The 23,498-nt window shown below is 37.4% G+C and overlaps 1 protein-coding gene across 12 annotated transcripts in view; it reads left to right on the top strand.

The window, feature by feature from the left end:
- RYR2 (ryanodine receptor 2) overlaps window positions 1-23,498 on the top strand; it is a 794,016-nt gene that overhangs the window by 614,761 nt on the left and 155,757 nt on the right. For all 12 annotated transcript variants that reach the window (XM_043925904.1, XM_043925902.1, XM_043925903.1 and 9 more), the window contains exons 62-65: window positions 799-920; window positions 8,611-8,660; window positions 19,725-19,785; window positions 21,828-22,066. In XM_043925904.1, the coding sequence (XP_043781839.1) occupies window positions 799-920; window positions 8,611-8,660; window positions 19,725-19,785; window positions 21,828-22,066 (472 nt within the window). The remainder of the gene's footprint in view (window positions 1-798; window positions 921-8,610; window positions 8,661-19,724; window positions 19,786-21,827; window positions 22,067-23,498) is intronic.

The raw sequence follows: 23,498 nt of genomic DNA, 5'->3' as shown, positions 1-23,498 counted from the left end.
ATGTTAGAGGACCAGAGGATATGGGGAGTTTATGTCATTGATAGGCCAGCAAAGGCTTACCTGATGAAGTGCTACTTTGCTGAGGCCTGCAGGAGGGGTGGAGTGACTCGGTTATGGGGTGTGGGGAGGACAATTCAGACAGAGGGCATGGCACAGCCTGTGGATGGGGGACGGGGGCAACTGGACAAAGGCCAGCAGGGTTAGAGTGCAGAATTGAGAGGTAGGCTTTGACCAAGGCCAGGGATGAAGAGCTTTTAAGTCGGTAAGTGGCGATGTGACTGAGTACATCATTCACTTTCTTCATCTCAATTTATCTTCATCTCCATCTTCAACCTCGAAAAACAGGGCTGATAACACCTACCATACAGAGTGGTCACTGGGATACATGAAATTATAGCATGTCAGTTACAGTCCTCAGACACAGTAGAGACTCCATAGAAGGTCTTCCTTGATTGCCTTTGAATCTTTTGGGCACGGAACTGCAGTGTGAAAATATTAAGACTATTTCATTTTGAGAAAGTATTGAGACTAATTTCAAACACTGAAAATTCAGTGTGTTTTTCATAATGGCACCCCGCCCCACCCTACCCCTACACCCCGGCCCCCAGCCCACCCACCCACCCACACACACACACTCACGGGCTGGAGAAAGCAGAGAGGGGTGCTCTGCAATGGTGCTGACTAGCATGATTGTGAATGCTGGGAACTCACTGCATGTGAACAGAGCTCTGGCTGCACCAAACATTGGTCCCCAGAAGATTCCACTGTGTAGATCTGTTTTCTTTTCCTTTCTTTCAGGTCGTTCTTCCTTTAATTGATCAGTATTTCAAAAACCACCGTTTATACTTCTTATCTGCAGCAAGCAGACCTCTCTGTTCTGGAGGACATGCATCAAACAAAGAGAAAGAAATGGTGACTAGGTAAACAGCTATAAAAATAAAGACTATTGTTTAAGTGTATTTGCATTTGAGAAAGAGTATCTCAGGATCTTGAAGTAGGAGCATGCAGAGTGTTCACCCATCTTCCTTGGTTCCTGGGAATCAAATACTACAAGGATGATGGTTTGGGCAAGTTAATACATGTGTTCTAGGTATTGAATTTTCTTATATTTTACTGCTAAATATAATACTGAGTTGAGGGAATAAAATACACAGTTCAGAATCCACAAGTAGAGGCTAGAGATACATCAGGATATTAGTATTTTTGATAACTGATGCTCTTAACATTGGTTTCATTAAAATTTTTTCAAATCTAATATTTTTGCCAGCCTGTATTTTTCAGGAGGGCAAAATCTCATTTATAGTAATTATAATTTTAAATTTAAAAAATTTTGACCAATCCTGGAATAAAATGATGTAAACATATATACTTTCTGAGGTTTTCTACTCACCCCACTCAAGCCACATCCTAGCAGTGCTTTCTCATTTATGTTTAAACCTAAGTATTCTTTAGATTTGTGATTCTGCTGGCAATTTCAAGTCTGAGTCCTCAAAATTCTGCCAGAAGTTAGGATGATGCATCCTGAGAAAGCCTGCTTCTGTATTACGTTGCTCAGGAGTGTATACCAAGCTTTTAGATTGTATTGAAAAAAAAAATTTCTGTGAAAATGAGTACCCTGTATAAAGCAGAATACAGGGTTTCCTTGAACTTCACTTTCTTTTTATCTATCTATTGCTGTTTAGCAAAATTATCACAGGTTTAATGTTTTAAAAGAATATGCATTTATTATCTCACAGTGTCTATGTATTTGTCAGCAGTAACTTACTTGGAAAACAAACCTCTTTTTTTTTTTTTTTTAAGACATTTTAGAGCAGTTTTAGAGTCATAGCATGGACTTCACTTTAATAATATGCTGAATGGCAGTGCAGTATCAGTCAATTGAACAGAATGAGAAGAGATTGAATATAACCTGTCACCAGAGGGTAAAGAATAAATAAGATTCCTTTGTTATGTAACACTGGGGGTGGGATTTTAAGCTCATCTCTTGAGTTTGTTTATTGTCTGTTTTTCCAGCCAATAAGTAGCCAGTTATGTGATGTAAGATTGCAACAGCATTAAAAATGTTTCCAAACTTCTTCAAATAATAAGGTTCTTGTGAAGCTCATAAAGATAACAGAGAACCCATCCCAGTGACTTACTTTGCTTCCACCAGCCGTGTTACCGGAAGAAAAGGGAAGAACTATCTTCCAAGATGCAGATTTCATCCCTTGCCCACTTGGGCCTGGCCTTCTGTCCATCTTCTCTGGGAGAGAGAGGGACCCTTCCCGCCTCGTTTCACACATGCACTCATCCACATCACTGGCCCCATGTCCCTCTGTGGACAGTTAAGTGCACACAGTAGCTGGAAAAAGGCCAGTGCGCCAAGTTACCCTTAAACTCTGAAACCAAGGCAACCGCACGGTCACCTAGGCTTCTCTGGCCAGTTAGCCTTTTGTAACAGAAACTTTGTTCTTACAGGTGGTGTTAACTTAATGACATTCAATTACATAAATCAAGACAATATAATTAGAGAATATAGGGGGGAAATTTAAAAAAAGTGTGAATTCTGCTCTTTCCCCTCCCCTTTTGTGTTTTATCACCATTTCAGTTTTAGTCTTACTCTGAGAATAATTCACTAACTATAGAAGTAACTAATTTTCCTTTACCAAATATATCCCTCATAGAATAAATCAGAAGAACATCATGAGTCTGTGTTAGCCTCCATTGATGTAGTTTGGGGCTCTTATAGTAATACTTCCCCAGTTTTTAATGATTTCATCTTCAAATTTTTCTTCACCTCTTGGAAAGAGAGTTGATAAGTTTTACTTCTCCAATGAGCACTTCCAAAAGGAATATATGCCACTAAAATACCAACACACAGAAATGAGAGATGTAATAGGAAAGGTAACTGATTTCTTCACAGTACTTTTGTGCCAAACATAGGTTGAACTTAAGCTCAGAGAGAAAAAAAAAAATCAGAGTTGAAAAATGAATAAGGTGATGATAAGCAAATTATGGTACATGTTGTCCAGTCATTAAAATGATGATGGATATAAATATGTGACAACTTAGGGAAATTATTTAAAAAATAAAATACATGTTCAAATAGTATTGATCTGGATTTTTTTTTAAACTAAATTTTTAGGTATAGAAAAGTAGTAAGGGATAAATTTAATGTTAATGGTAGTTTTCTTTATGTAGTACATGTAGATTTTGCACTACTATTTTTATGTGTTTTCTAAGTTTTTAAAATGAAAAAAAATCTTACCTTAATAATCATAAAACTATGTTTTAAAATAACCAACATCACTAACCACATTAATGAAAACAAACAATTTGTTTGGTATGTTGAAGTGGAATCACTGAAATTTATAAATCTGATTTTGTACCTCTTCAGCTAAGTATTACTTTAGTGACTGAAATAAGTAAAAAAAAGAAAAAGAAAAAAAAGAATAAAATAGATTAAAAAAAACTGACCCTGCTACTGTGAGCGTAAAACCATGTCTTCATACCCACAATGAGAGCTGCCATGATTTAACAGCTGCGTGTAGCGGTAGTTGAGTGGGTCTAAGTTAACTTCTCCACAATTAAAACCAAGTTGTCCCCATTAGTTGTTAGAATACCTTCTGGCACTACAAATTATATGTCAAGCATCTCTTGCTCTGCTATCCACAAAGATGTGTTAGACGAGAGCCCCTGTACTTCAGGAGTGTACCGTGGCAGTGGCTAAGTGTATGGAAATACATATAGTTCCAATAGCAGAAAGCCAAGCAGTGCTATGGGATTCCAGATAAAGTAAGACTCCTTCAGATGGGTATGGATGGGCTTAGAGGTGTATGGAAGTCATGACAGTCAAAGGTGATTTTAAAAAATATGCAGATCAGAGATTAAGAAAGGAATATTTTCTAAATAACAGCATAAAAAGTAGAAGCTGGGTCATTTAGGGGAAATGTAGGTTGTATAGATTCCTTATGGAACACTGTAATTGATAGTAACTGCCAGAATAAAATTTCATTTTGCTTTTTAAAAATAATTCATGAGCACTAAGAAGCCATTAATGCTTTTTAAATAGAAGAACTGAGAACAGCCTGGCAGCAAAAGTGGGATTGATAAGAGTCGCATAGCTCAGAGACCACAGCAGCCGTTCAGAGCTATGACAGGGGTGCAGGCTGTCCTAACAGGATTGGTGCCTCCAGTAGGTGATGCTCCCCTTGGGTTTGTTCAGCAAGTGTTCTGAATGCCCGCTGGGTACCAAATGCTACCCTAGGTCTGAGGATAAACACACAGGTGCGAGGGCACAGTTCCCAGCTTTAATGAACGTAGAAGTACAGCCGAGTAGACACACACATATACAGCTAGGCCATATACTACCTTGTGGTGAGTGTCAATGGAGCCATATATAAAGTGCTGGGAATGCAGAGGAGACTTAATGCAGAAAGAGGCTGGGTGTGAGAAACACAGGAGGAGGAAACCAGAGCGCCTCAGTAATGGGTCTTGTGGCAGGGAAACAGGAGAAGGCCAACATGGGGCTGAAGTTTCTGTGCTGAGTGGTCGGAACAATGCTGGTGTCACTAATGAAAGCAAGATCCTGCAGAAGAACTAGTTTTGAGGAAACAATGGAAACAGTGACAGACTTTATTTTTTTGGTCACCAAACTCACTGCAGATGGTGACTGCAGCCATGAAATTAAAAGACAGTTACTCCTTGGAAGAAAAGCTATGACCAACCTAGACAGTATACTAAAAAGCAAAGACATTACTTTGCCAACAGAGGTCCGTCTAGTCAAGGCTATGGTTTTTCCAGCAGTCATGTATGGATGTGAGTTGGACTATAAAGAAAGCTGAGTGCCGAAGAATTGGTGCTTTTGAACTGTGGTATTAGGAGAAGACTCTTAAGAGTCTCTTGGACAGCAAGGAGATCCAACCAGTCCATCCTAAAGGAAATCAGTCCTGAATATTCATTGGAAGGACTGATGCTAAAACTGAAACTCCAATACTTTGGCCACCTGATGCAAAGAGCTGACTCATTTGAAAAGACCCTTGTGCTGGGAAAGATTGAAGGTGGGAGGAGATGAGGATGATCGAGGATAAGATGGTTGGATGGCATCACCAACTCTATGGACATGAGTTTGAGTAAGCTCCAGCAGTTGGTAATGGACAGGGAGGCCTGGCGTGCTGCAGTTCATGGGGTCACAGAGAGTCGGACACGACTGAGCAACTGAACTGATTTGGCACTAGTGGTAAGGAACTCTCCTGCCAAAGGAGGAGATGTAAGAGGGACGGGTTCAATCCCTGGGTGGGGAAGATCCCCTGGAAGAGGAAATGACAACCCGCTCCAGTATTCTTGCCTGGAGAATCTCACGGACTGAGGAGCCTGGTGGGCTTCAGTTGATGGGGTTGCAAAGAGTCGGACATGAATGAAGCAGCTTGGCACAGCACAACGCAGTTTTGAGAAGAGGTTGGATTTGGTTAAACTGGTGTTTCTGGAAAAAGAAGTAAGTGCTAACAGGTCATTTTAGCTGGAAGTGTACAGCAGGAAGTGAGAAATAGGTGTTTGGTATTGGAGAGATCAGGGCAAGGAATGATGTATTTGGGGACAATCTATGCCCGTCTATTGCTTGAAGCTTGGAAAGCAAGAGGAAACCAAGGTAGAAATGGGGAGAAGCCAAAAGGGCTGAACACCAAAACTTGGAGAGTTGTTACACTTGGAGGGTTTTAAGAAGCGGGTATTTGAAGAATAGAGAGAACAATTCATTAGCAAGGAGGTGGGAAATAATACTATAAAACAGAAACAAGAGTTTCACAGATGTGAGTAGTTAATGATGGCGAGTACTGTGGAGAGCTCTCCAGGACGGAGACTGAAAAAGAGATTATTAGATGAACTATTTGGAGGGTATTGAGAACTTCAAGGAGAAGCTGTGAGGGGTGGAAAGGACACTCACAAGGCAGAGAGTCAGGGAGGAAGCTGCAGATGCTAAGTATGTTAGTAACAAAGGGTCTAGGGAAAGGGAGTAACGGGATTATGGAAAGTGCTTTAGAGAAACTACAGGTTAGCGCTGATAATAGTCAGACCTAGAGTTTGCACAGGAATTACACCCTGAAAGGGGATAGCACAGAAGGGAAGAGATATGATTTGTCTGATTTGAGGACCTAGCTTTCCATTGGGTTTACCAAAAAGTTCATCCAGGTTTTCCCATCTGTATGATGTGTCCTGAAAAATTGGAATGAATTTTTTGACCAACTCAACATACATCTGTATGTCTCTCTGGTGACACATCTGTTACTAACTAGGAATAACTAGGGTTAGGAATGAGAGGGCATGGCAACCCACTCCAGTGTTCTTGCCTGGAGAATCCCTATGGAGAGAGGGGCCTGGCAGACTTTAGTCTACAGGGTCGCAAAGAGTTGGATACAACTGAGCAGCTAATAACAGCACAGCGTTAGGAAACAGCTGAAATCATAAGAAGTCATTTTTCTCTGACAGATTCTCAGACATAAATGTGATCCAATGGGATGGGATACAGAGCAATTCTGTTTCCCATCATCACAAAACATCCCAGGTTTAGATTAATCGGGTTACAACATGATCTGCGTATTACAAATTCAACATCATCTCAGGATGTTTCACCCTAATACTAGAGAGTAAGAGGTAAAAGATACCACTTAAAATAGTTTCCAATAATCCAAAATGTATGCAATTCTAAGATGTTAACTCTCTCTTCAGATGGAGACATATCCTTGTGGTTTTTTTTTTGGGGGGGGGGCTGTGTGACTTGGCATATGGGACCTTGGTTCCCCAACTGGGGATCAGACTCATGCCTCCTACAGTGGAAGCTTGGAGTCTTAACCACTGGACCACAAGGGAAGTCCCAGAGACAGATCCTTATTGACTTAACACAGAGAGAGCTCAGTGAATGAGGATACCTGGAGAAAGGTGCTTTTGTTTTATTGTCTTTGTTCATTTCAGTTAGAGCCTAAAGATAGATAATGCAGCTCAGTGGACCAAGGTTGAATCTTGTGTCTAATGTCTACTTGACAAGATTATTGTTTGGAAAAAAAAAAAAAAGAGCACCGATAAGAGATTTCCTAAGACTTCAAAGTCGTTTAAGCACTTGTGGATGAATATTTTCTTGGAAAAGCTACCCTATGCCCTATATAATTACTTTTCACCAATAAATTATATCACATTGTTACTAAAGTGAGAAATAATGGGCAAAACTTACTGTGAAAGTGGTCAACATCAAAAAGGTGATTCTGTCTCCTTTTTCCTATTCTGCCATGAGCAGTTGCCAGCACTGTATTCCATGGCATAGTCTATATCCCCAGTACCAAGCATGTTTATCTGTACCCTGGTAGTGACGGCAAAGATGGCAAGAGAGGACAGGGCTGTCAGGACAATAGCTGCTACTATGACTGGGAAAATCAGGCTGAGTGTAGGTGGTGCTATACAAATGGATTTTCAAAATTAGAGCTTTGGTAAGTTCTAGCTATGGAACACCTGTGCTGTCTGAGAGTTCAGAAAAGTGTGGATAGATGTGAAAATAATGTCAGGTATAAGATGGGAGGATAGTGTCATGATGGATATTTGCAGATGGCCCCTGGCTAGGAGGGGACATCTGTGAGCTTCGGTTGGGAGTGGTAAAGGAGCACCAGGGGTTAGAAAAGGCTTTTTGGAGTAAACATGTCCTGAGCTGAATCCTGAGGGATGCTTGGAAGGGGTCATAACATGGAAGTGAAAGGTTCTTAAAAATAGGACCCTACAAGGAAGTCACCAGACTGCCTGGTGACAGACACGACAGGACAGAACCAGTACTGCCCAGAGTCTGGGTTCTGACGTGAGCATTCGTGCACAGCAGTGCCATCATGCTGAGCGCTGGGCACCCTTATTTGGAGTCTTCTGTTGGTGAGCGCCAGGAAGGGCACAAAGACCTGGGAACTCACTCTAGAGGAGATATATTTTTGACTCATGCATTAGCATTCAAAGTCCTTTAAGTTATAACAGCTGTAATGTTTTTCTTTGAGTGATTATAAATTGTTTCAATTCTCTTTCTCGTTCATTGTGTGATATTCACTGGATGCTTTGGTATATGTGTATGGGGTAATGGTCAAGGTCTAGGAGAAGGAAAGTTCAAATGAGAAAGCATACTAAAAGTAGCATTTTGTGCACAAAGCACCATACTTCCATTGTTAAATAATGTCCATAACAACAAAAAGAAAAATTCTAGAATTTCAGTAGTACTTTGATACAGATAAAATTAATTTTTTTTCCTTATGGTTTTCTGTAGTTATATTTTTGTGGGGTTTGTATAGATTGCTTTTATATTAATTAGCTTTGCTTTCAATTTTTTTTGGTTCCTTTACTTATAATATGTGCTTTTTTAACCGTGTTTGTTAAAGAGATGCACTCAAAGACTCTTTATTTAATACCTTTACTCCACATTCTGCTCAGAGAATTGATTCTTTCTGCGTGACATCATGTTGCTTTTTTCCGGCTCATATATCAGCTGTTTATTTTTCTTTTTTTCTTCTTCTTTTTTTTTTGTTTTATTTCATTTGAATTTAATTTCTCCCTGTTTTTTCTACCTTCCCTCCCCCCTTTCCCTTTTCTCTTTTGTTTTTCTTTTGTCTTCAGCCTATTCTGCAAACTTGGAGTTCTTGTCAGGCATAGGATTTCACTATTTGGTAAGGAGACCCTTAAACAAATTCTAGCATGGCCATCACTTGGTTTTCTTTGCCATTTTTGCACTGTGTTACGTGCTGCTACGTTGCATGAATGCATGTTTGCATGGCTGCATGCATGGTCGTCATAGGCCAAGGTAAGGTCCTCAAGGTTGTTTATAAGGAGCATTACCTATAGTAAAATTGAAGACCGTAACTTTGTATACCAGTCCAAAGCACACTTGAAAATCACAAACTTATATTATTAAAGATCAAATGAATAAAAACGATACTTTCTACCTTATTTTATTTCAGAGGGGTGAAGCAAAACTGGGCCTCTGAATTTGTGTTTGGTTATCTCTGATAGATTAAATACCCATCCACAGTTTTTAATTGCACTTACTTTTTCAGTGCTCTTGATGACAAATTTGCATGTTGACTGTATTCCAGACATTGGGACTTCATAATAGAGACAGGCCTGGATTTGCCAAAAGCAACTTCTCTGGTTGCTTCTCTTTTGACCCCACAGTAGTCAGTTTTTGTTCATTTCTGAGAATTCATGTAGCTGAAGTTCATGTTCCCAAACACTGCTTTCCAATAGCTGTGCAGGGCAGTCACTCACTTTTCACAGACTCTCCTTGCAGTGGGGCTTTAAGACTCTATAGCAGTTGGCAGAGTTTATTTTTTACACTTTTCTGCATCTGCTTTCGTAAACTGCCAAGGTAAATTTTAGCCCAAGGCTCTCTAGATTTTGAGACAGCCTTGTGGTGACTTCAGTAAGAAAACACTGAGTGTATTTATAGAGGTTTATAAGTCCTAGTCCATTCACAAAAAAACCTGAGGATTATGTTATTACTGTAAAAGTCACACACACACAAAAAAAGCCACAATGGATAAACTGAGAAATAGATAAATGTACACATGTATATGTGTGTGTGTGTGTATATATATATATATATGCAAATAATTTTTACATTCTTTACATTTTTAAAGAAATGATAGCTTCTGGATGTGACTACTTAATGCTGCATTTGGTTTCTAATATTATTATATCCAACGTTTGGGTACTCTTAAGATATGGTTCCCATAAATTGCCTAGGTTTTTGCATTAATGTTTCAGTTATCCAAAATTAATGGGGAAATTGCTTTCAGAATGATTTCCAGTTGACTACCTTTTGTTTTGACTTCTCTTCAACTTAGAAAAACTTCTATGTAAATTATTCAGACAGAACTTTCATGTACTCTTTAACCTTCTCATAATAATTATGTATTCAAAAATTCTCCATCTGTCTTCAGAGAATACTTTCTAATTATATCTACCTCTGGTGGGGACCCCTTAATACTTTCTGTTGTTTATCTCTAGCTTCTTACATATCTTAACCTCTTAGTTTCCAATGTTACATTTTGCTATAACTTCACTTTTTAAATTTTTTGAGGTATTCCGTATATACAGTGAAGTACACAAATCTTAAGAGCAGCATGATGACATAGCTTGATGGAATTTTACATGTATTTGCCCATTTTCTCACTTCAAGGCATAGAACATTTTCAGCATCCCAGAAGCCTACCTCGTGCCATTTTGCAACTTATAACCCTCTGCAAAGGAACTATATTTAAACTAATCTATTGGTCTACTAATGTAGACTTTCATTATCATGTATTAATTTTGCCTGTTGTTTAATCTCCTTTTTTCCTTTGAATATATTAAGGGCTCAGTAATGGAAGATAAATGCATACTGTAACTTGTAACAATTAGAGGAGAAGAACTGGATTTTAACATTCATTTCATCTGTGATTCTAATATTTCATCTAGGCATTATATATTATATCCCTTTGCCTTTAAATACAACTATTTTTATTTTTCACAGGAATTTATTGGAAAACTACTGTGTGTCTTTATCCGGAAAGCTTATTTTAATGTGCATTTTATTAATGTCACATTATTTTTTCAAATTTGCTTTGGCATTTGCTTGTAAAACGATACAAACGTCAAGAAGTCTTTATTATTCAACAATACTCTAATATAGCCTTGTCAGCATGTTAGCATGTTAGGTCTTAGACTTGTAAACTTTACATATTATAGCTATAGCTTGGTTTTAGACATTAACATGATGTACTGAAGAAAATAGGGGATTTTGATCAGAAAACCTGTATGTAAGTCCCCTCTTTGTAACTGAACCAGTTGAATGATCTGGACAAGGGACTTAACTTCTCTTGAGCATTATTTATTTTATTTTTTTCATTTTGAAACTAGATTAAAATAACTACTAACTTTAGACATCTATTGTATATATAAAATCTCAGATGATGATATTAAAGTGCTTTGTAAACTATAATCGTACCACTTTCAAGTCTAAGGTATTCTTAGTCTTATTTGTACAGCTTATATTTAGATGAATCAAATTATATACAGACTAAACTAGGGCAGTTAGCTATTTAAAGTACATGCACCATGAAGCCTTTAAAATCTAGGCATTTTCACATCAAAGCAGAAGTGGTATAATTCAAGTATTTACTTAAAAAAAAAACTTTTATTATCTTTTGGCCATATCATGGGGCATGCGGGATCTTTGTTACCCAACCAGGGATCAACCTGTGCCCCCTGCAGTGATAGCATGGAGTCTTAACCACTGAACTGTCTGGGAAGTCCCAAGTATTGACCATTTGATGTATCAATTATACCATTGTGGATTTTCCTAGAGAAAAAGAGACCTGACAGCATATATACAGTGGTCTTTTGTATATGGACATATTAATCTCTTATTTTTTTCTTTCACCCTATCTTTACATTATGTTTTTCTGTGTTCTGGGAGACACCAACTGATGATCAAAATGTTTTTCCTGCATTTAGTTCAAAAAATTGTTCATGGCCTAACTTAAGAATAAAGTGAGACAGAAGTGAAAGTTGAGTTTAGCAAAGAAATACTTGGGCTTGTGTCAAGTAGCAAAAAAATATAGAAAGAAATACATTAACCTGAAACATGTCAGGAAGGTGTGATTAGTGATAAGAAGGAAGCATTAAAAAAAAAACAGGTGACAAAACTCTTGTCCTGATGGTGGTAATTATGGGGAGCTGAGTTTGATAAGCAATGGAATATTTATTCCAATGTGGCTGCCAGATTATAATTATATCTCTAAAAATTCATCTCTAGTTCAGAAATTTTTCTGATGTATAAAATGAGGATTCCCCAAATTTAGACTTCTATATTTACTTTATCTTTTACCTACTTTAAAATATTTTCTATACATTGAAGCACACTAAGAATTAAAGAGATGAGTCATGCTTTTATGCTTCATATATGCTTTTGCAGGTGTTAAAACCACTTCATTTTATCTTAGAAAAAAGTAGGATTTTAAGAAGGGGAACAAGTCATATTCCCAGCATAACAGTAGTTCTGGTATACCTGTGAAATACTTTATGGAAAAAATAGTAAGTAAAATAGCATCTGTTTTATATATAGGGCTTCCCAGCTGGCTCAGTGGTAAAGAATCCACCTGCCAGTGCAGGAGGCATGGTTTCAGTCCCTGGGTAGAGAAGATGTCCTGGAGAAGAGAATGGCAATCCACTCCTGTATTCTTCTCTGGGAAATCCCATGGACAGAGGAGCCTGGCCTGCTGCAGTCCATAGGATCACAAAGAGTTGGACACAATTTAGCAACTAAACAGCAACAGTTTTATATGTAGTCTTCCCTTTTGACTTCTGAAATGCTTGCTAGTAATTATAAGTTGGTATATTTTGGAACAAATAAGTTCTTGTATTTTGGAAAATCAGTTAGGACTGGCTAAGACCCAGGCAGGTTGACACGGTATAAGGACCCCATGTGCCATTTTCAGGGACACATTGTTAACTAACAAAATACTCCTTTTAATGCCTCCATTTTCCCTCACTTTTGCTAAGTGGAAATTCTGACTGTCTAACTGCCTAATTTTAAGGTGATTAGAGAATACTCAACTTCTACTATTATAGCCTATTTAAGGCTTTCAGTTATTTTTAGAGGAAGTGGAATCTGGTAACCATAACTCCCCACAGGAACAGCAATGGTGACACAGGACTTCTTAACGGCTTTCTTTTTCCATGTGAAAATAAATCAAATGCCTTAATGACATTCATTTTGTGCATTCATTCAGTAAATATTTGCTGTGTGTGAAGCATTCTCTTAGGCTTTGAGGATAGAAAAATGAAGATTTTTTTACCTCTTTACTACTCCCAACCTAAGCCAATCTACAGGTATCTTTCACCTGTATGTCTCTCAGAACATACTAACCCTGCTTTCAGAACTGCCTTTCTGAACTGAGTTTCAAAACCATCATATCTCTCGCCTCCCCTCCAAAAAACAAGACAAAGCAAAAAATGATCTTAAAACTGAATATACTCTTGTGTAGCCAGTGGCTTCCCATTTCTCTAGAATTAAGATCAGAATTCTTAATCTGGCCATTTAATCTGGTTAGTGTTTCATAGTCTGCCCCCGTGTACCCCTCCATCCCTGTTTCCCAGAGAATTCTTGCTTCCTCACGATGCCTCAGCTTAAGTGGTCTTCTCTCTGCTTCTTGAAAGTGTCATTTTCATATCTGCCCAGGCCATTTGCACCATCCGTGATTACTGACTGTAATGGGATCCTATATATGCCCCGCTCCAGTCCCTCACACCTTTCAGATTTCAACAAGTAGCTTTCTCTCTGGAAGATCATAGCTGACCTCTCTGATTATACTCTCTCTACTATTATAACATTCTCTTAGCTCTATGTACTTTTCCTTCCTCTCACTGGTGAGTTACTAGATTAACTTCTCTCTCTGGTGCAACATTCAGCTCTTTGAAGGCTTGCTTTTGTATCCTCAGAGCCCAGGAGGAAGTCTGGCACATAGTGGCTGTTTTATAAACATCTTATGACAGAATGAATCAACCAACAAGGTCTTACCTTTAAGAAGGCTACAGTCTAAAGAGTAGATAAGTAAGCAGATGCTTTTAGCAATGAGATAAGTGCTATCGGTTTGGAATTTTCTTACAATCACAAATAGCCCAAACTTTACATTTTTTCCACTTGAGATTAAGAAAAATATAGTCTCCACTTATCTCACAATTGATGAGAATCACATTTTAAAAAAATTCTTGAAGCCTTCCACTTAGAGCACTTACATTGAAAAAGAAGTAACACTATAACTAACGACCCTTAAACAACAAGATCATTAAACTCTACCAACAATGATCTATTCAGTTCAAGTAACTATTCCAGAAGGCTGGCAAAAAATAGTTATCATTTAGAGGCTTTGTCTACTTTCCTGTTTTCTGCTGAGTTTTTAACATGTTAGCAAGACAGTTAGTCCAGAGAGCCCTAAGCTTTACTGGAGAATTTCCAGCTTTGTTGACAAACAGGTTTCTAGGAATGCCTGGAGTAAAGCAAGCATTCTGCAGCATGATCAGCATATTTCTCATCAGCAATATTTCTTCTGGTTGACCTCAATAACCCTAGAATGCAACATTTTCACATCATTAATACAGATACAATGTTAGCTTCAGAAATATTGGACAAGTATTATCACATGTTTAAATGAAACGACAGGTTTTGTTAAAATACTTGTTTTCTCCCCCTAACTGAGAATGACTGATTTAAATTAGTGCCGAAATCTTGATATTGTTTTTAAAAGAGTTTTAATAGTAAATAGAGTAATACAGTGAATTCTATCCATTGGTATCTCTCTCTAATTAAAAAATTAGTGGATTAAGTTTATGTTGATTCCTCTGTGAGCCCCCCACCCCAAACCCTGTTCATGTATTTAAATGAAGAGTTTTCTTGTATCAGGAGATATTAGGAGATATTATAGTCATCCCTCCATATCTGCAGGCTCTGCATCCATGAATTCCACCAATCAGGGATCGAAAATACTCGAAAAAAATAATTCCAGAACGTTCCAAAAAGTAGCACTTGAATTCACCATACCTCAACAAATTTGTGCATAACTTTTACCTTGTATTCTGTATTGTTAGCAACCTAGAGATGATTTAATGTATAAAGGAGGATGCATGTACGTTATTTGCAAATACTATGCTATTTTATACAAGGGACTCAAGCATCCTTGGGTTTTGGTGTTGGGGGAGGGTCTTGGGACCAGTCCCCTGCAGATACTGAGGAACAACTGTTAGTGTTTGTAGTCCCTAAAAAGGTTCAGATTGTGTATGTGTTTGTTTAATAGGATAACATATAATGAAATGAAAGTCATTTGAAGCACTAAGAATCCCTGAGTATAGTGCCTCTGGGGAGAACTAAGTATGTCATTATGCTAATAATTTAATGGTTTAAATTCAATTTTAAAAGTAGCACAATCTGCTACTTTTAGAAGAGTTCTGTTTTCTGTTGGAATATAATTGGTTGACAATATTGTGCTAGTTTCATGTCTGCAGCAAAGTGATTCAGTTACATATACATCTATTCTTTTTAAAATTATTTTCTCATTTAGGTTGTTAGAGAATATTAAGCAGAGTTCCCTGTACTATAGTAGGTCATTGTTGGTTATCTATTTGAATATATAGCAAGTTTCCTTTATACATTAGGAAATTCTTGCTTTTCTCATACATACTGTCCTAAAACTATAGAATCTTTCAGTCACATTAAGACCTTAAGGATCCTCTTAATGATGAATGGTGGTTTAGTCACTAAGTTGTGTCTGACTCCTGTGACTGAAAGATTGTATAGTTTTAGGACAGTATATATGAGAAAAGCAAGAGTTTCGATGTATGAAGGAAACTTGCTGTATAGAAAATAGCCTAATTCTTATAGAGGGTAAATATCAGACTCAGACATTTCTTTTTTTTTTTTTTAATTTTTTTTATTAGTTGGAGGCTAATTACTTCACAACATTTCAGTGGGTTTTGTCATACATTGATACGAATCAGCCATAGAGTTACACGTATTCCCCATCCCGATCCCCCCTCCCACCTCCCTCTCCACCCGATTCCTCTGGGTCTTCCCAGTGCACCAGGCCATGAACATAATATCAGAAGATAGATAGATAGATACTTCTTTCATTTCAATATGTCACTCTGAGAGGATTTCCTGACTTTGAGCAAAAGAATAGCATGTGTAATATATATTCTCAGTTTAACTGAAATTTTTCGCTAAGTTAGGGACTTAGTAATTTTATTCTTTTCAATATCACAGACTTCAGAAGTAATAAAATCTTCAGCATGCTTCAGTTTCAACCTACTCATAATTTGGAGAGAATTTTTTTCTTTTAGCATAATTTTATTTCATCTTATTAATAAAGATTTTTCTAAGGTTAATCATCTCTTCAGAGAAGATAGTATAATGAGATATTGTATCAGGAGCCATGTTAGGAAAGTAAACAAGAATAACTGTTAGAACATTAGAATAACTGTTGACTGTTTACCCAGGAGAAAGTCAACATTCTGAGAATTCTCAGTATATCAGTTTTTAAAACAGCAGCAGTTACATGTATCAAATTTTGGATACCATTGAAAGCTCCTGAACTGTAGAAACCTTATATTTAAAACCACAAAACAGTTTGAGATTAAAATGCAAAAAGGATATTTTGACTTTTAACAGCTTTAACTTTGTTATTACTATTATTTAGGGAGCTGTATTATTTTATGAGTTGCTAACAATGTTTTTAAAAACCTTATGCTTGCTGTATGTTGTCATTAGATTCTATGAGCTGTAATTTTAATTTTGTACCTTTGTATCTTTGATGTTACACACACACACACACACATGCAAACACAATCTTAAAGATAATGGGTAATCCGTAAGTGTTGTCCTAAGTGTTTAGAAGTATGCGAGTTATGTTTGAAGTCAGAGGAAGTAGCTTGAACTTTGAAAAAACACGAGTTGAAAGTATCAGACTTTTGGTTTTTATACTACGTAGAGCAGTTAAGAAATTGCATACAGTTAAGTACATGAAAATACAGTCATCACCTTAAAATTTTAACATCTTACTGTGCTCTGAACTAGCCCTTCTGGTTCTTACTAATAGTGTGATTGACAGTCCTGATGGTGATCAAGATCTCCTTCAGAAAGACAATATCCAGGTTGCTATTTTATGTAAAAGTCTTTCTACATGCTTTGTCTCTTCATGCTTAACCATCAGTTTAGGCATCTATATATGCCAATGAAATTGATTCTTTTGCTTGGTCCGTACATTATAACACTAAAGTTCAGTTAATATTTTCTTTCATTCCTTAGGGTCTTTTCCCCACCTTTTTTACAGAGGGCTGTTTCCATTTAAAGTTGTACTCTATCTGATTTGGAGTGTCCGAAAATGTGTATCCTGCTTGAGCTTATAGTTTTGTGGCTTTGATAATCACAGAAATCTCATATTCACCGTACAAATGTTCACTTGACCCGCAGAACTTGTCTAGCCGCTGGTGCCCTTTCTTACTCTTCATACTCACATCCCACTGCCACCCCGCAGATGCTAACTGGGCTCCTGCTATATGTCAGGTGCTATTCTAGGTGCTGGGCTCCATCAGGGCACAGAGCAGACAAAAATCACACCTCACGAGCTTGTACAAATAGAAGTTTCAAATGCCCTGAGCCTCCTTTTGGAAGAGGCATTGCCAGGCTCATCTTTACAAAGTACAGATACTGATCATCTGTCTGTATAAAGGGACAGTATAACTGTGAGTTTTAGGAAGAGAGTTAGAGGCCAGCCTCTCTGAATTGGTGCTGACTTTGGTTGCATGAGATTCATGGGCATCGCTTTGTATCCCCTCTCCCTCCTGGGCCTTCCCTCTGTCATTTTCTGTGCTGCATCCTCCTTATTGTTTTTACTTCCAAACATTAGAGGTTATTGGACCTTTCTGCTTCTATATTTATGTTCATGCTAACTAATTTCAATCAGCCCCATGATTCAAAGAAGTGTCTATATGCTTAGAAGACCCAGATTTACAGCTCCAACTTAGATCTCATCTCTGCACTCTGGATTTTTGTATCAGTTGCCTATTCCATATCTCAACCTGAGATGAATAGGCCCATTGCACTTCACCTGTTGAAAGCAGAATGCCCAGCTCCCACCCCTCCCCTCCCCTTGCATTCTCTGACCCCCACCCCGTGCTCTCTGCACACCGTTGAATCCTACCACCATTCACCTAATTGCTCAGACAGTTGCTCACCGAAACAGTTGCGGAGTTATCCTTGTCTCCTTTCCCTCTCACCAACATGCAACACATAAGCAAAAACTGAACATACATTCTTAATTGCTTCACCAATAATATCCTAGGCCATATTTACCATCTTCAATCCGCTGGTTCTAGACTACTGCGAGGGTTTCCTAACTCACTTTTACTCTTGCCCTCCCAGAATTTGGCAGACTGGAATTAATCCTCTTAATGTATAAATTGGCTCACATTCTGTTCAAAATGTCTTCCTTTTGCACTTAAAAAAAAAAAAAGTCCAAAGTGCTTGCTCTGGTTGTGACACGCTAGAACCTGATTCCCTTGTCTCCACCATATATTCTCCTTCTTTCTCCTGAATTTGTCCACAGCAGCCATCTTGACTTCCTTGCCAGGATCACTGGGTTCCTTTTCTGCCCCAGAGCCTTTGCACATCTGTTTGTACCACCTGGACTCTTCTCCCAGATATGTGCATGGTTTGTCCTTTCACTTCATTTAAGTCTCTGCTCAAATGCCACCTTCTTGGGGAGGACCCAATGACCAGTCCCCCTGTTACTCTATGCAGTTGCTCTAATCCCCATTCCCTGCTATATATACTTTTACTGTTTCTGGATATTATGTAACATATTGATTTTTGGGGGCTTCATAGTTCATTATGTGTCCCCCATTAAAATGCAAGTACCATACTCTAGCTTATTATTGGAAGTTTGAGAGCACCTGGTATTTATCGTGTATTTATTGAGTGAATGAATGATCAAATGAATAATACTTCTCAGGACTATAGTAGAAGCCCTAGTACTGCCGCCAGTCAATAGGCAGGGGCATGACAAATTCTGCCTTTCTACTGATTTTGTCTTCATTGTTATTGGCAGTTCTGAGATTCAAAGCGTGAGATTAATGGAACATTTACTGAAAGAACTCAAGAGTCTCAGCAATGAATACCTAATTTATTTTTTTGTGTTTGTGTTATACCACTAAACTGGAATACCCACATACTAAGGAAATTATTAATTTCCATGTATGTTTAATTCATTCATTTTAGGGTACTATTGTGTATAAAGAATGTAGTATATGCAAATGTTTTAAAAACTCACATTTAAATAAGAGTTGTTAACCTAAGGACCAGGAAATTATTGTATATATTACACATAGGAAAGCATGAAATGAAGAAGTGATGAGTGTCAGACTATATTGTGAGTGGTCACTTTGTTACTTTGGATTCATATTTTCTTTATTGTATCCTTATCATAAAGTAAAATATATGTATTATATGATTCATATTTCTGTACTTAGTGGTGAAATATTCCTATCAAAATGGTTGAGTTTCATCTTATTTTTCAAGAGGAGTTGCCCCATTTCAGATATCTCATAAGTAATGTTTAACTTCTTCAGCCTCTGATATTTTCTTACATGATGGTTTGGTACTTCTTTTTCACCAAAGACCAACCACATTCAGGCATGTTAGTTCATGTGAATGCAGTTAAATTCAGGCAAAATATTTCATCGTAATGCAGTTGAATGCAATAAGAAAGCAGACACACTTGGGGTAATTAAAAGGGAATTAAATTTATTAGAATTTAACTCACCTCATTTGACAGAAGATATCAGCTGACTTAAAAAGTTGACGTACAATATGATTTACAAATAACGTGAGCTGGTGTGGGGAGGGGGATATGTTTGGTGCATCCAGTTAAAATTCTTTGGATGGTGCAGTGCTTTGAATGCTTCTTGAGTATGTCAGCTATTTGATGAGACATGCTTTATTGCTTTTCTACTTACATTTGCATAACCACTTTTAAGCAGAAAAACTGCATGATTTTAAACTTGATTATCAAAAAGTCCCTTGAATTGAGTTATCCTTATTGAGTTATGCCTTGACTAATTTTTGGAACACAAGCGTTGTTAACAGAAAGACATTGAGAAATTCTCAGAGCAGTTTATACAGCTATTTGTTTCCTCTTTAGGGAATGATGCAACATCAATTGTCAACTGTCTTCATATTTTGGGTCAGACTTTGGATGCAAGGTAAATGGATATGTTTTTATCTCAGTCAATGAGTGTAAAAATGATGTATAGGAATGTGAAGAAAAAGCTAGTGTCTTCTTTGGAATTGTAATGAAGACTTCAGGTGAAAAAGAAAATATTTTATAAATTAATAATACAAGTAAATAAGTGTTAGTTGCTCAGTCGTGCCCGACTCTGTGACCCCATGGACTGCAGCCCACCAGGCTCCTCTGTCCATGAGATTTTCCAGGCAAGGATACTGGAGTGGGTCGCCATTTCCTTCTCCAGAGGATCTTCCCAACCCAGGTATCGAACCCAGGTCTCCTGCACTGCAGGCAGATTCTTTACCAACTGAGCTACAAGGAAAGCCCAATAATACAAGAGCATTATATTATTTTTATATTTAATCAGATACAGATTGTTTAAATTTCAAGTAATTTCTGTAGTGGCTAGGTATATAATTGAGAGTTGCATTGGGACTGTATCATGTAGTTGTACTCCATTTTGTTATAATATTTAGTTTTATAGGAAACATGAGGGTTTTAGTCTTATTTTACAGTTGAGTAAAGTGAAGCTCAAGATTCCATAATAAGTGTGGAAGTAGGCCAATTTCCAAGTCCGTGCACTTTCTACCCTGCCCTCATATCACCATGACCAGAAATCCAAATACAAAACCAATTTGGTTAGCTTGATTCAGCCTTTAAGCCATTCATTTAATTCATTAATTATCCAGGATATATCTAAATAAAAGTTCCTAAAATTCTTCCACAGAGAATATTCAGTGATACCTTGAATTATTCATTTTAATGTTTAAAATTTTGAAATGTTTATTATAATAAATGAAGGAAGAAGATACAATTATGCACCTTGATTTTCTACACAAAATAGCCGCTTTTAGCGTGTCACTTTGATACAGAGTTCAGTCTTCAGAGACTTATTTAGAAAAAAATGATTTTTTACCGTTAAAAGTAAAAAAAAAAAAAGTCTGTATCAGTTGGTAACTTGGTTTAACTGGCATTAAATGTTTCTTTCACACCCATTGCCTCACAAAACAGTCTAGTTTTGTTGGATTTGAGATGAACTAAACTGGCTCAGGACCTAAGTTTTGTTAGTCATGAAATAAGTATTCTCAAAATTTGAGACCACAGTTTTAAAGCATAAAGCAATAGAACTTTGGAAACCATTTGGGATTTCTCTGACAGTCCAGAGGTTGACTCGGAGCTCCCAACATAGAGGGCAGGTTTGGGGTTTGATCCCTGGTTGGGGGACTAAGGTTCCTCATTTGTGCGACCACAGGGAGGGTGGGGAGAGTAGGAAAGATGTTAAAAAACAAAAAAGAACTACTCTTTGCTTCAAGATCCTAATTAAGTTGACTCTAAAGGCATTTAGGAAAGGTTATGCATTTATGGAGTGATATTACTATAACTTCAAGTATATAGGAAAAAAAATTACTTGAAAGTGGATTAAAATTAAAAAGAATTCATTTGAATCAGTTCTAATGAGATGGATGAAACTGGAGCCCATTATACAGAGTGAAGTAAGCCAGAAAGATAAAGACCAATACAGTATACTAACACATATATATGGAATTTAGAAAGATGGTAACGATAATCCTATATGCAAAACAGAAAAAGAGACACAGATGTACAGAACAGACTTTGGGACTCTGTGGGAGAAGGCGAGGGTGGGATGTTTCGAGAGAACAGCATCAAAACATGTATATTATCTAGGGTGAAACAGATCACCAGCCCAGGTTGGATGCATGAGACAAGTGCTCGGGCCTGGTGCACTGGGAAGACCCAGAGGAATCGGGTGGAGAGGGAGGTGGGAGGGGGGATCGGGATGGGGAACACATGTAAATCCATGGCTGATTCATGTCAATGTATGACAAAAACCACTACAATATTGTAAAGTAATTAGCCTCCAACTAATAAAAATAAATGGAAAATTAAAAGTGGATTAAAAAAATTAAGTTGACTGAATATCGTCATGAACAAATAAACATGATTTACAAGCATGTTTTATTTGTATTTCATGTGCTCCTACCCTTCTTTCCTCCCTAGGACTGTGATGAAGACTGGCCTGGAGAGTGTTAAAAGTGCACTCAGAGCTTTCCTGGACAATGCCGCAGAGGATCTGGAGAAGACAATGGAGAATCTTAAGCAGGGCCAGTTCACCCACACCCGAAACCAGCCCAAAGGTGTTACTCAGATTATCAATTATACCACGGTGGCACTCTTGCCAATGCTGTCATCATTATTTGAGCATATTGGCCAGCATCAATTCGGAGAAGATCTAATATGTATGTAAATCTATTAGAGTTTCATTATCTAAATAGTACAATCAGAACTTGTAACAGCCACGTCATAGAGATTACTCAAACACTGCCTACAGTAAATTTTTTTTTTTTTTTTGGCAGAACACTTTAGGTTGACATTTGAGTTTCAAAACCATTATTATAGAGATTGATCGTGAATTCACAGGAGGGACCAGTAAGGTAGTGGTTATAGAGAGTCACTCCCACACTGTTGACATGCAAGTTCCAAATTATACTCTTTCTATGTTGTCTCTTTCCATGGAAAGTTTCTAATGCAGTTTCACTATAGGACATGCAGCATTAAGTGTTTTCAAATTATTTCTGAGTTGATGCAAATTGTTTCTGCAAGCTATCCTACCAAAATGTGAAGACTGCTGAGACAAAGTCTGTGTCTAAATAACTGATCTACTAGGGTGGCTCCAATGTCTGTGGTTTATAGATTTCGGTCTGTTTTCATAGGGGAGTTCATCTGCTGTTTTTGTCTGGAATTCTGTAGTTATTAAAAAATATCCACAGAATGCCCAAGCTTGAGTGGAAAGAGAACCACATGACCCAGGCTTCTTCCCTTCTGCCTATATGAACATGAAAGAAGATAAAAGCCCGTTATCTAGCAGTCAAGTGGGTCTTGCCCACAGACCCACCCACTCAGACTCTCAAATGGTGTAGGTCTCCCAGGTAAAGTAAAGTTCTGTAAAAACCATGGTGGTAATCAGAGAATGACACAGAGACTAGTTTCAAAATATTGACACTACTTGAACCAGTGGGAACATTACTTCCCATCCCATATTGACATAGAAACAAGTATGGGAGAGAAGAATGATTTCTTCATTCATACGGTGTGTCCTCCAGAAAGTGGTAACAGAGTTGGCGTTAGAAATCCAAGGGTCTTATATTTCTTTGCCTGTTGAGCATGTTTATTGAATCGGAGATCATCTTAGAAGTTTTATTTTCTAGCTTTAGAAACTACACGAGTAACTTTCTTATGCTTTGAATTCCAGGTTGTTTCAGAAATAAATGATACAGCCCATTCTCCAGCATTCTCATTCTTGTTCATTTGAGAGTTAAAATAAAAGATACTGTCTTTATATACCTTTGAAACAGGAGTCAAAATGGACCTGTCCTCCCAGATATTCTTGTGCTTAGTTTTATTCTTGAAGAAATCCTTATTCTTATGCCTAAAGAAAAATGATAAATTGTTCCTGATAATATTCTGTCTGTATAATCAGAGCATGACTCTTTAGAATGCTTTCAGCTCCTTCAAGAAAAGAGTTTTATTTGAGAAAAAAGTTTTAAATTTAATTTAAATATAATTTAAAAATTTTGTATTTTAAAATATAATTATGAATTTGAATATAATTTTATATGTTCTTATATTTTGTCAAATATTACAGTATTAGTATGTCTTTGATATAGAATT

This window comes from Cervus elaphus, chromosome 15, assembly GCF_910594005.1.
Source record: "Cervus elaphus chromosome 15, mCerEla1.1, whole genome shotgun sequence".
Classification (NCBI taxonomy): domain Eukaryota; kingdom Metazoa; phylum Chordata; class Mammalia; order Artiodactyla; family Cervidae; genus Cervus; species Cervus elaphus.
This window is presented reverse-complemented; position numbering and strand designations above follow the sequence as displayed.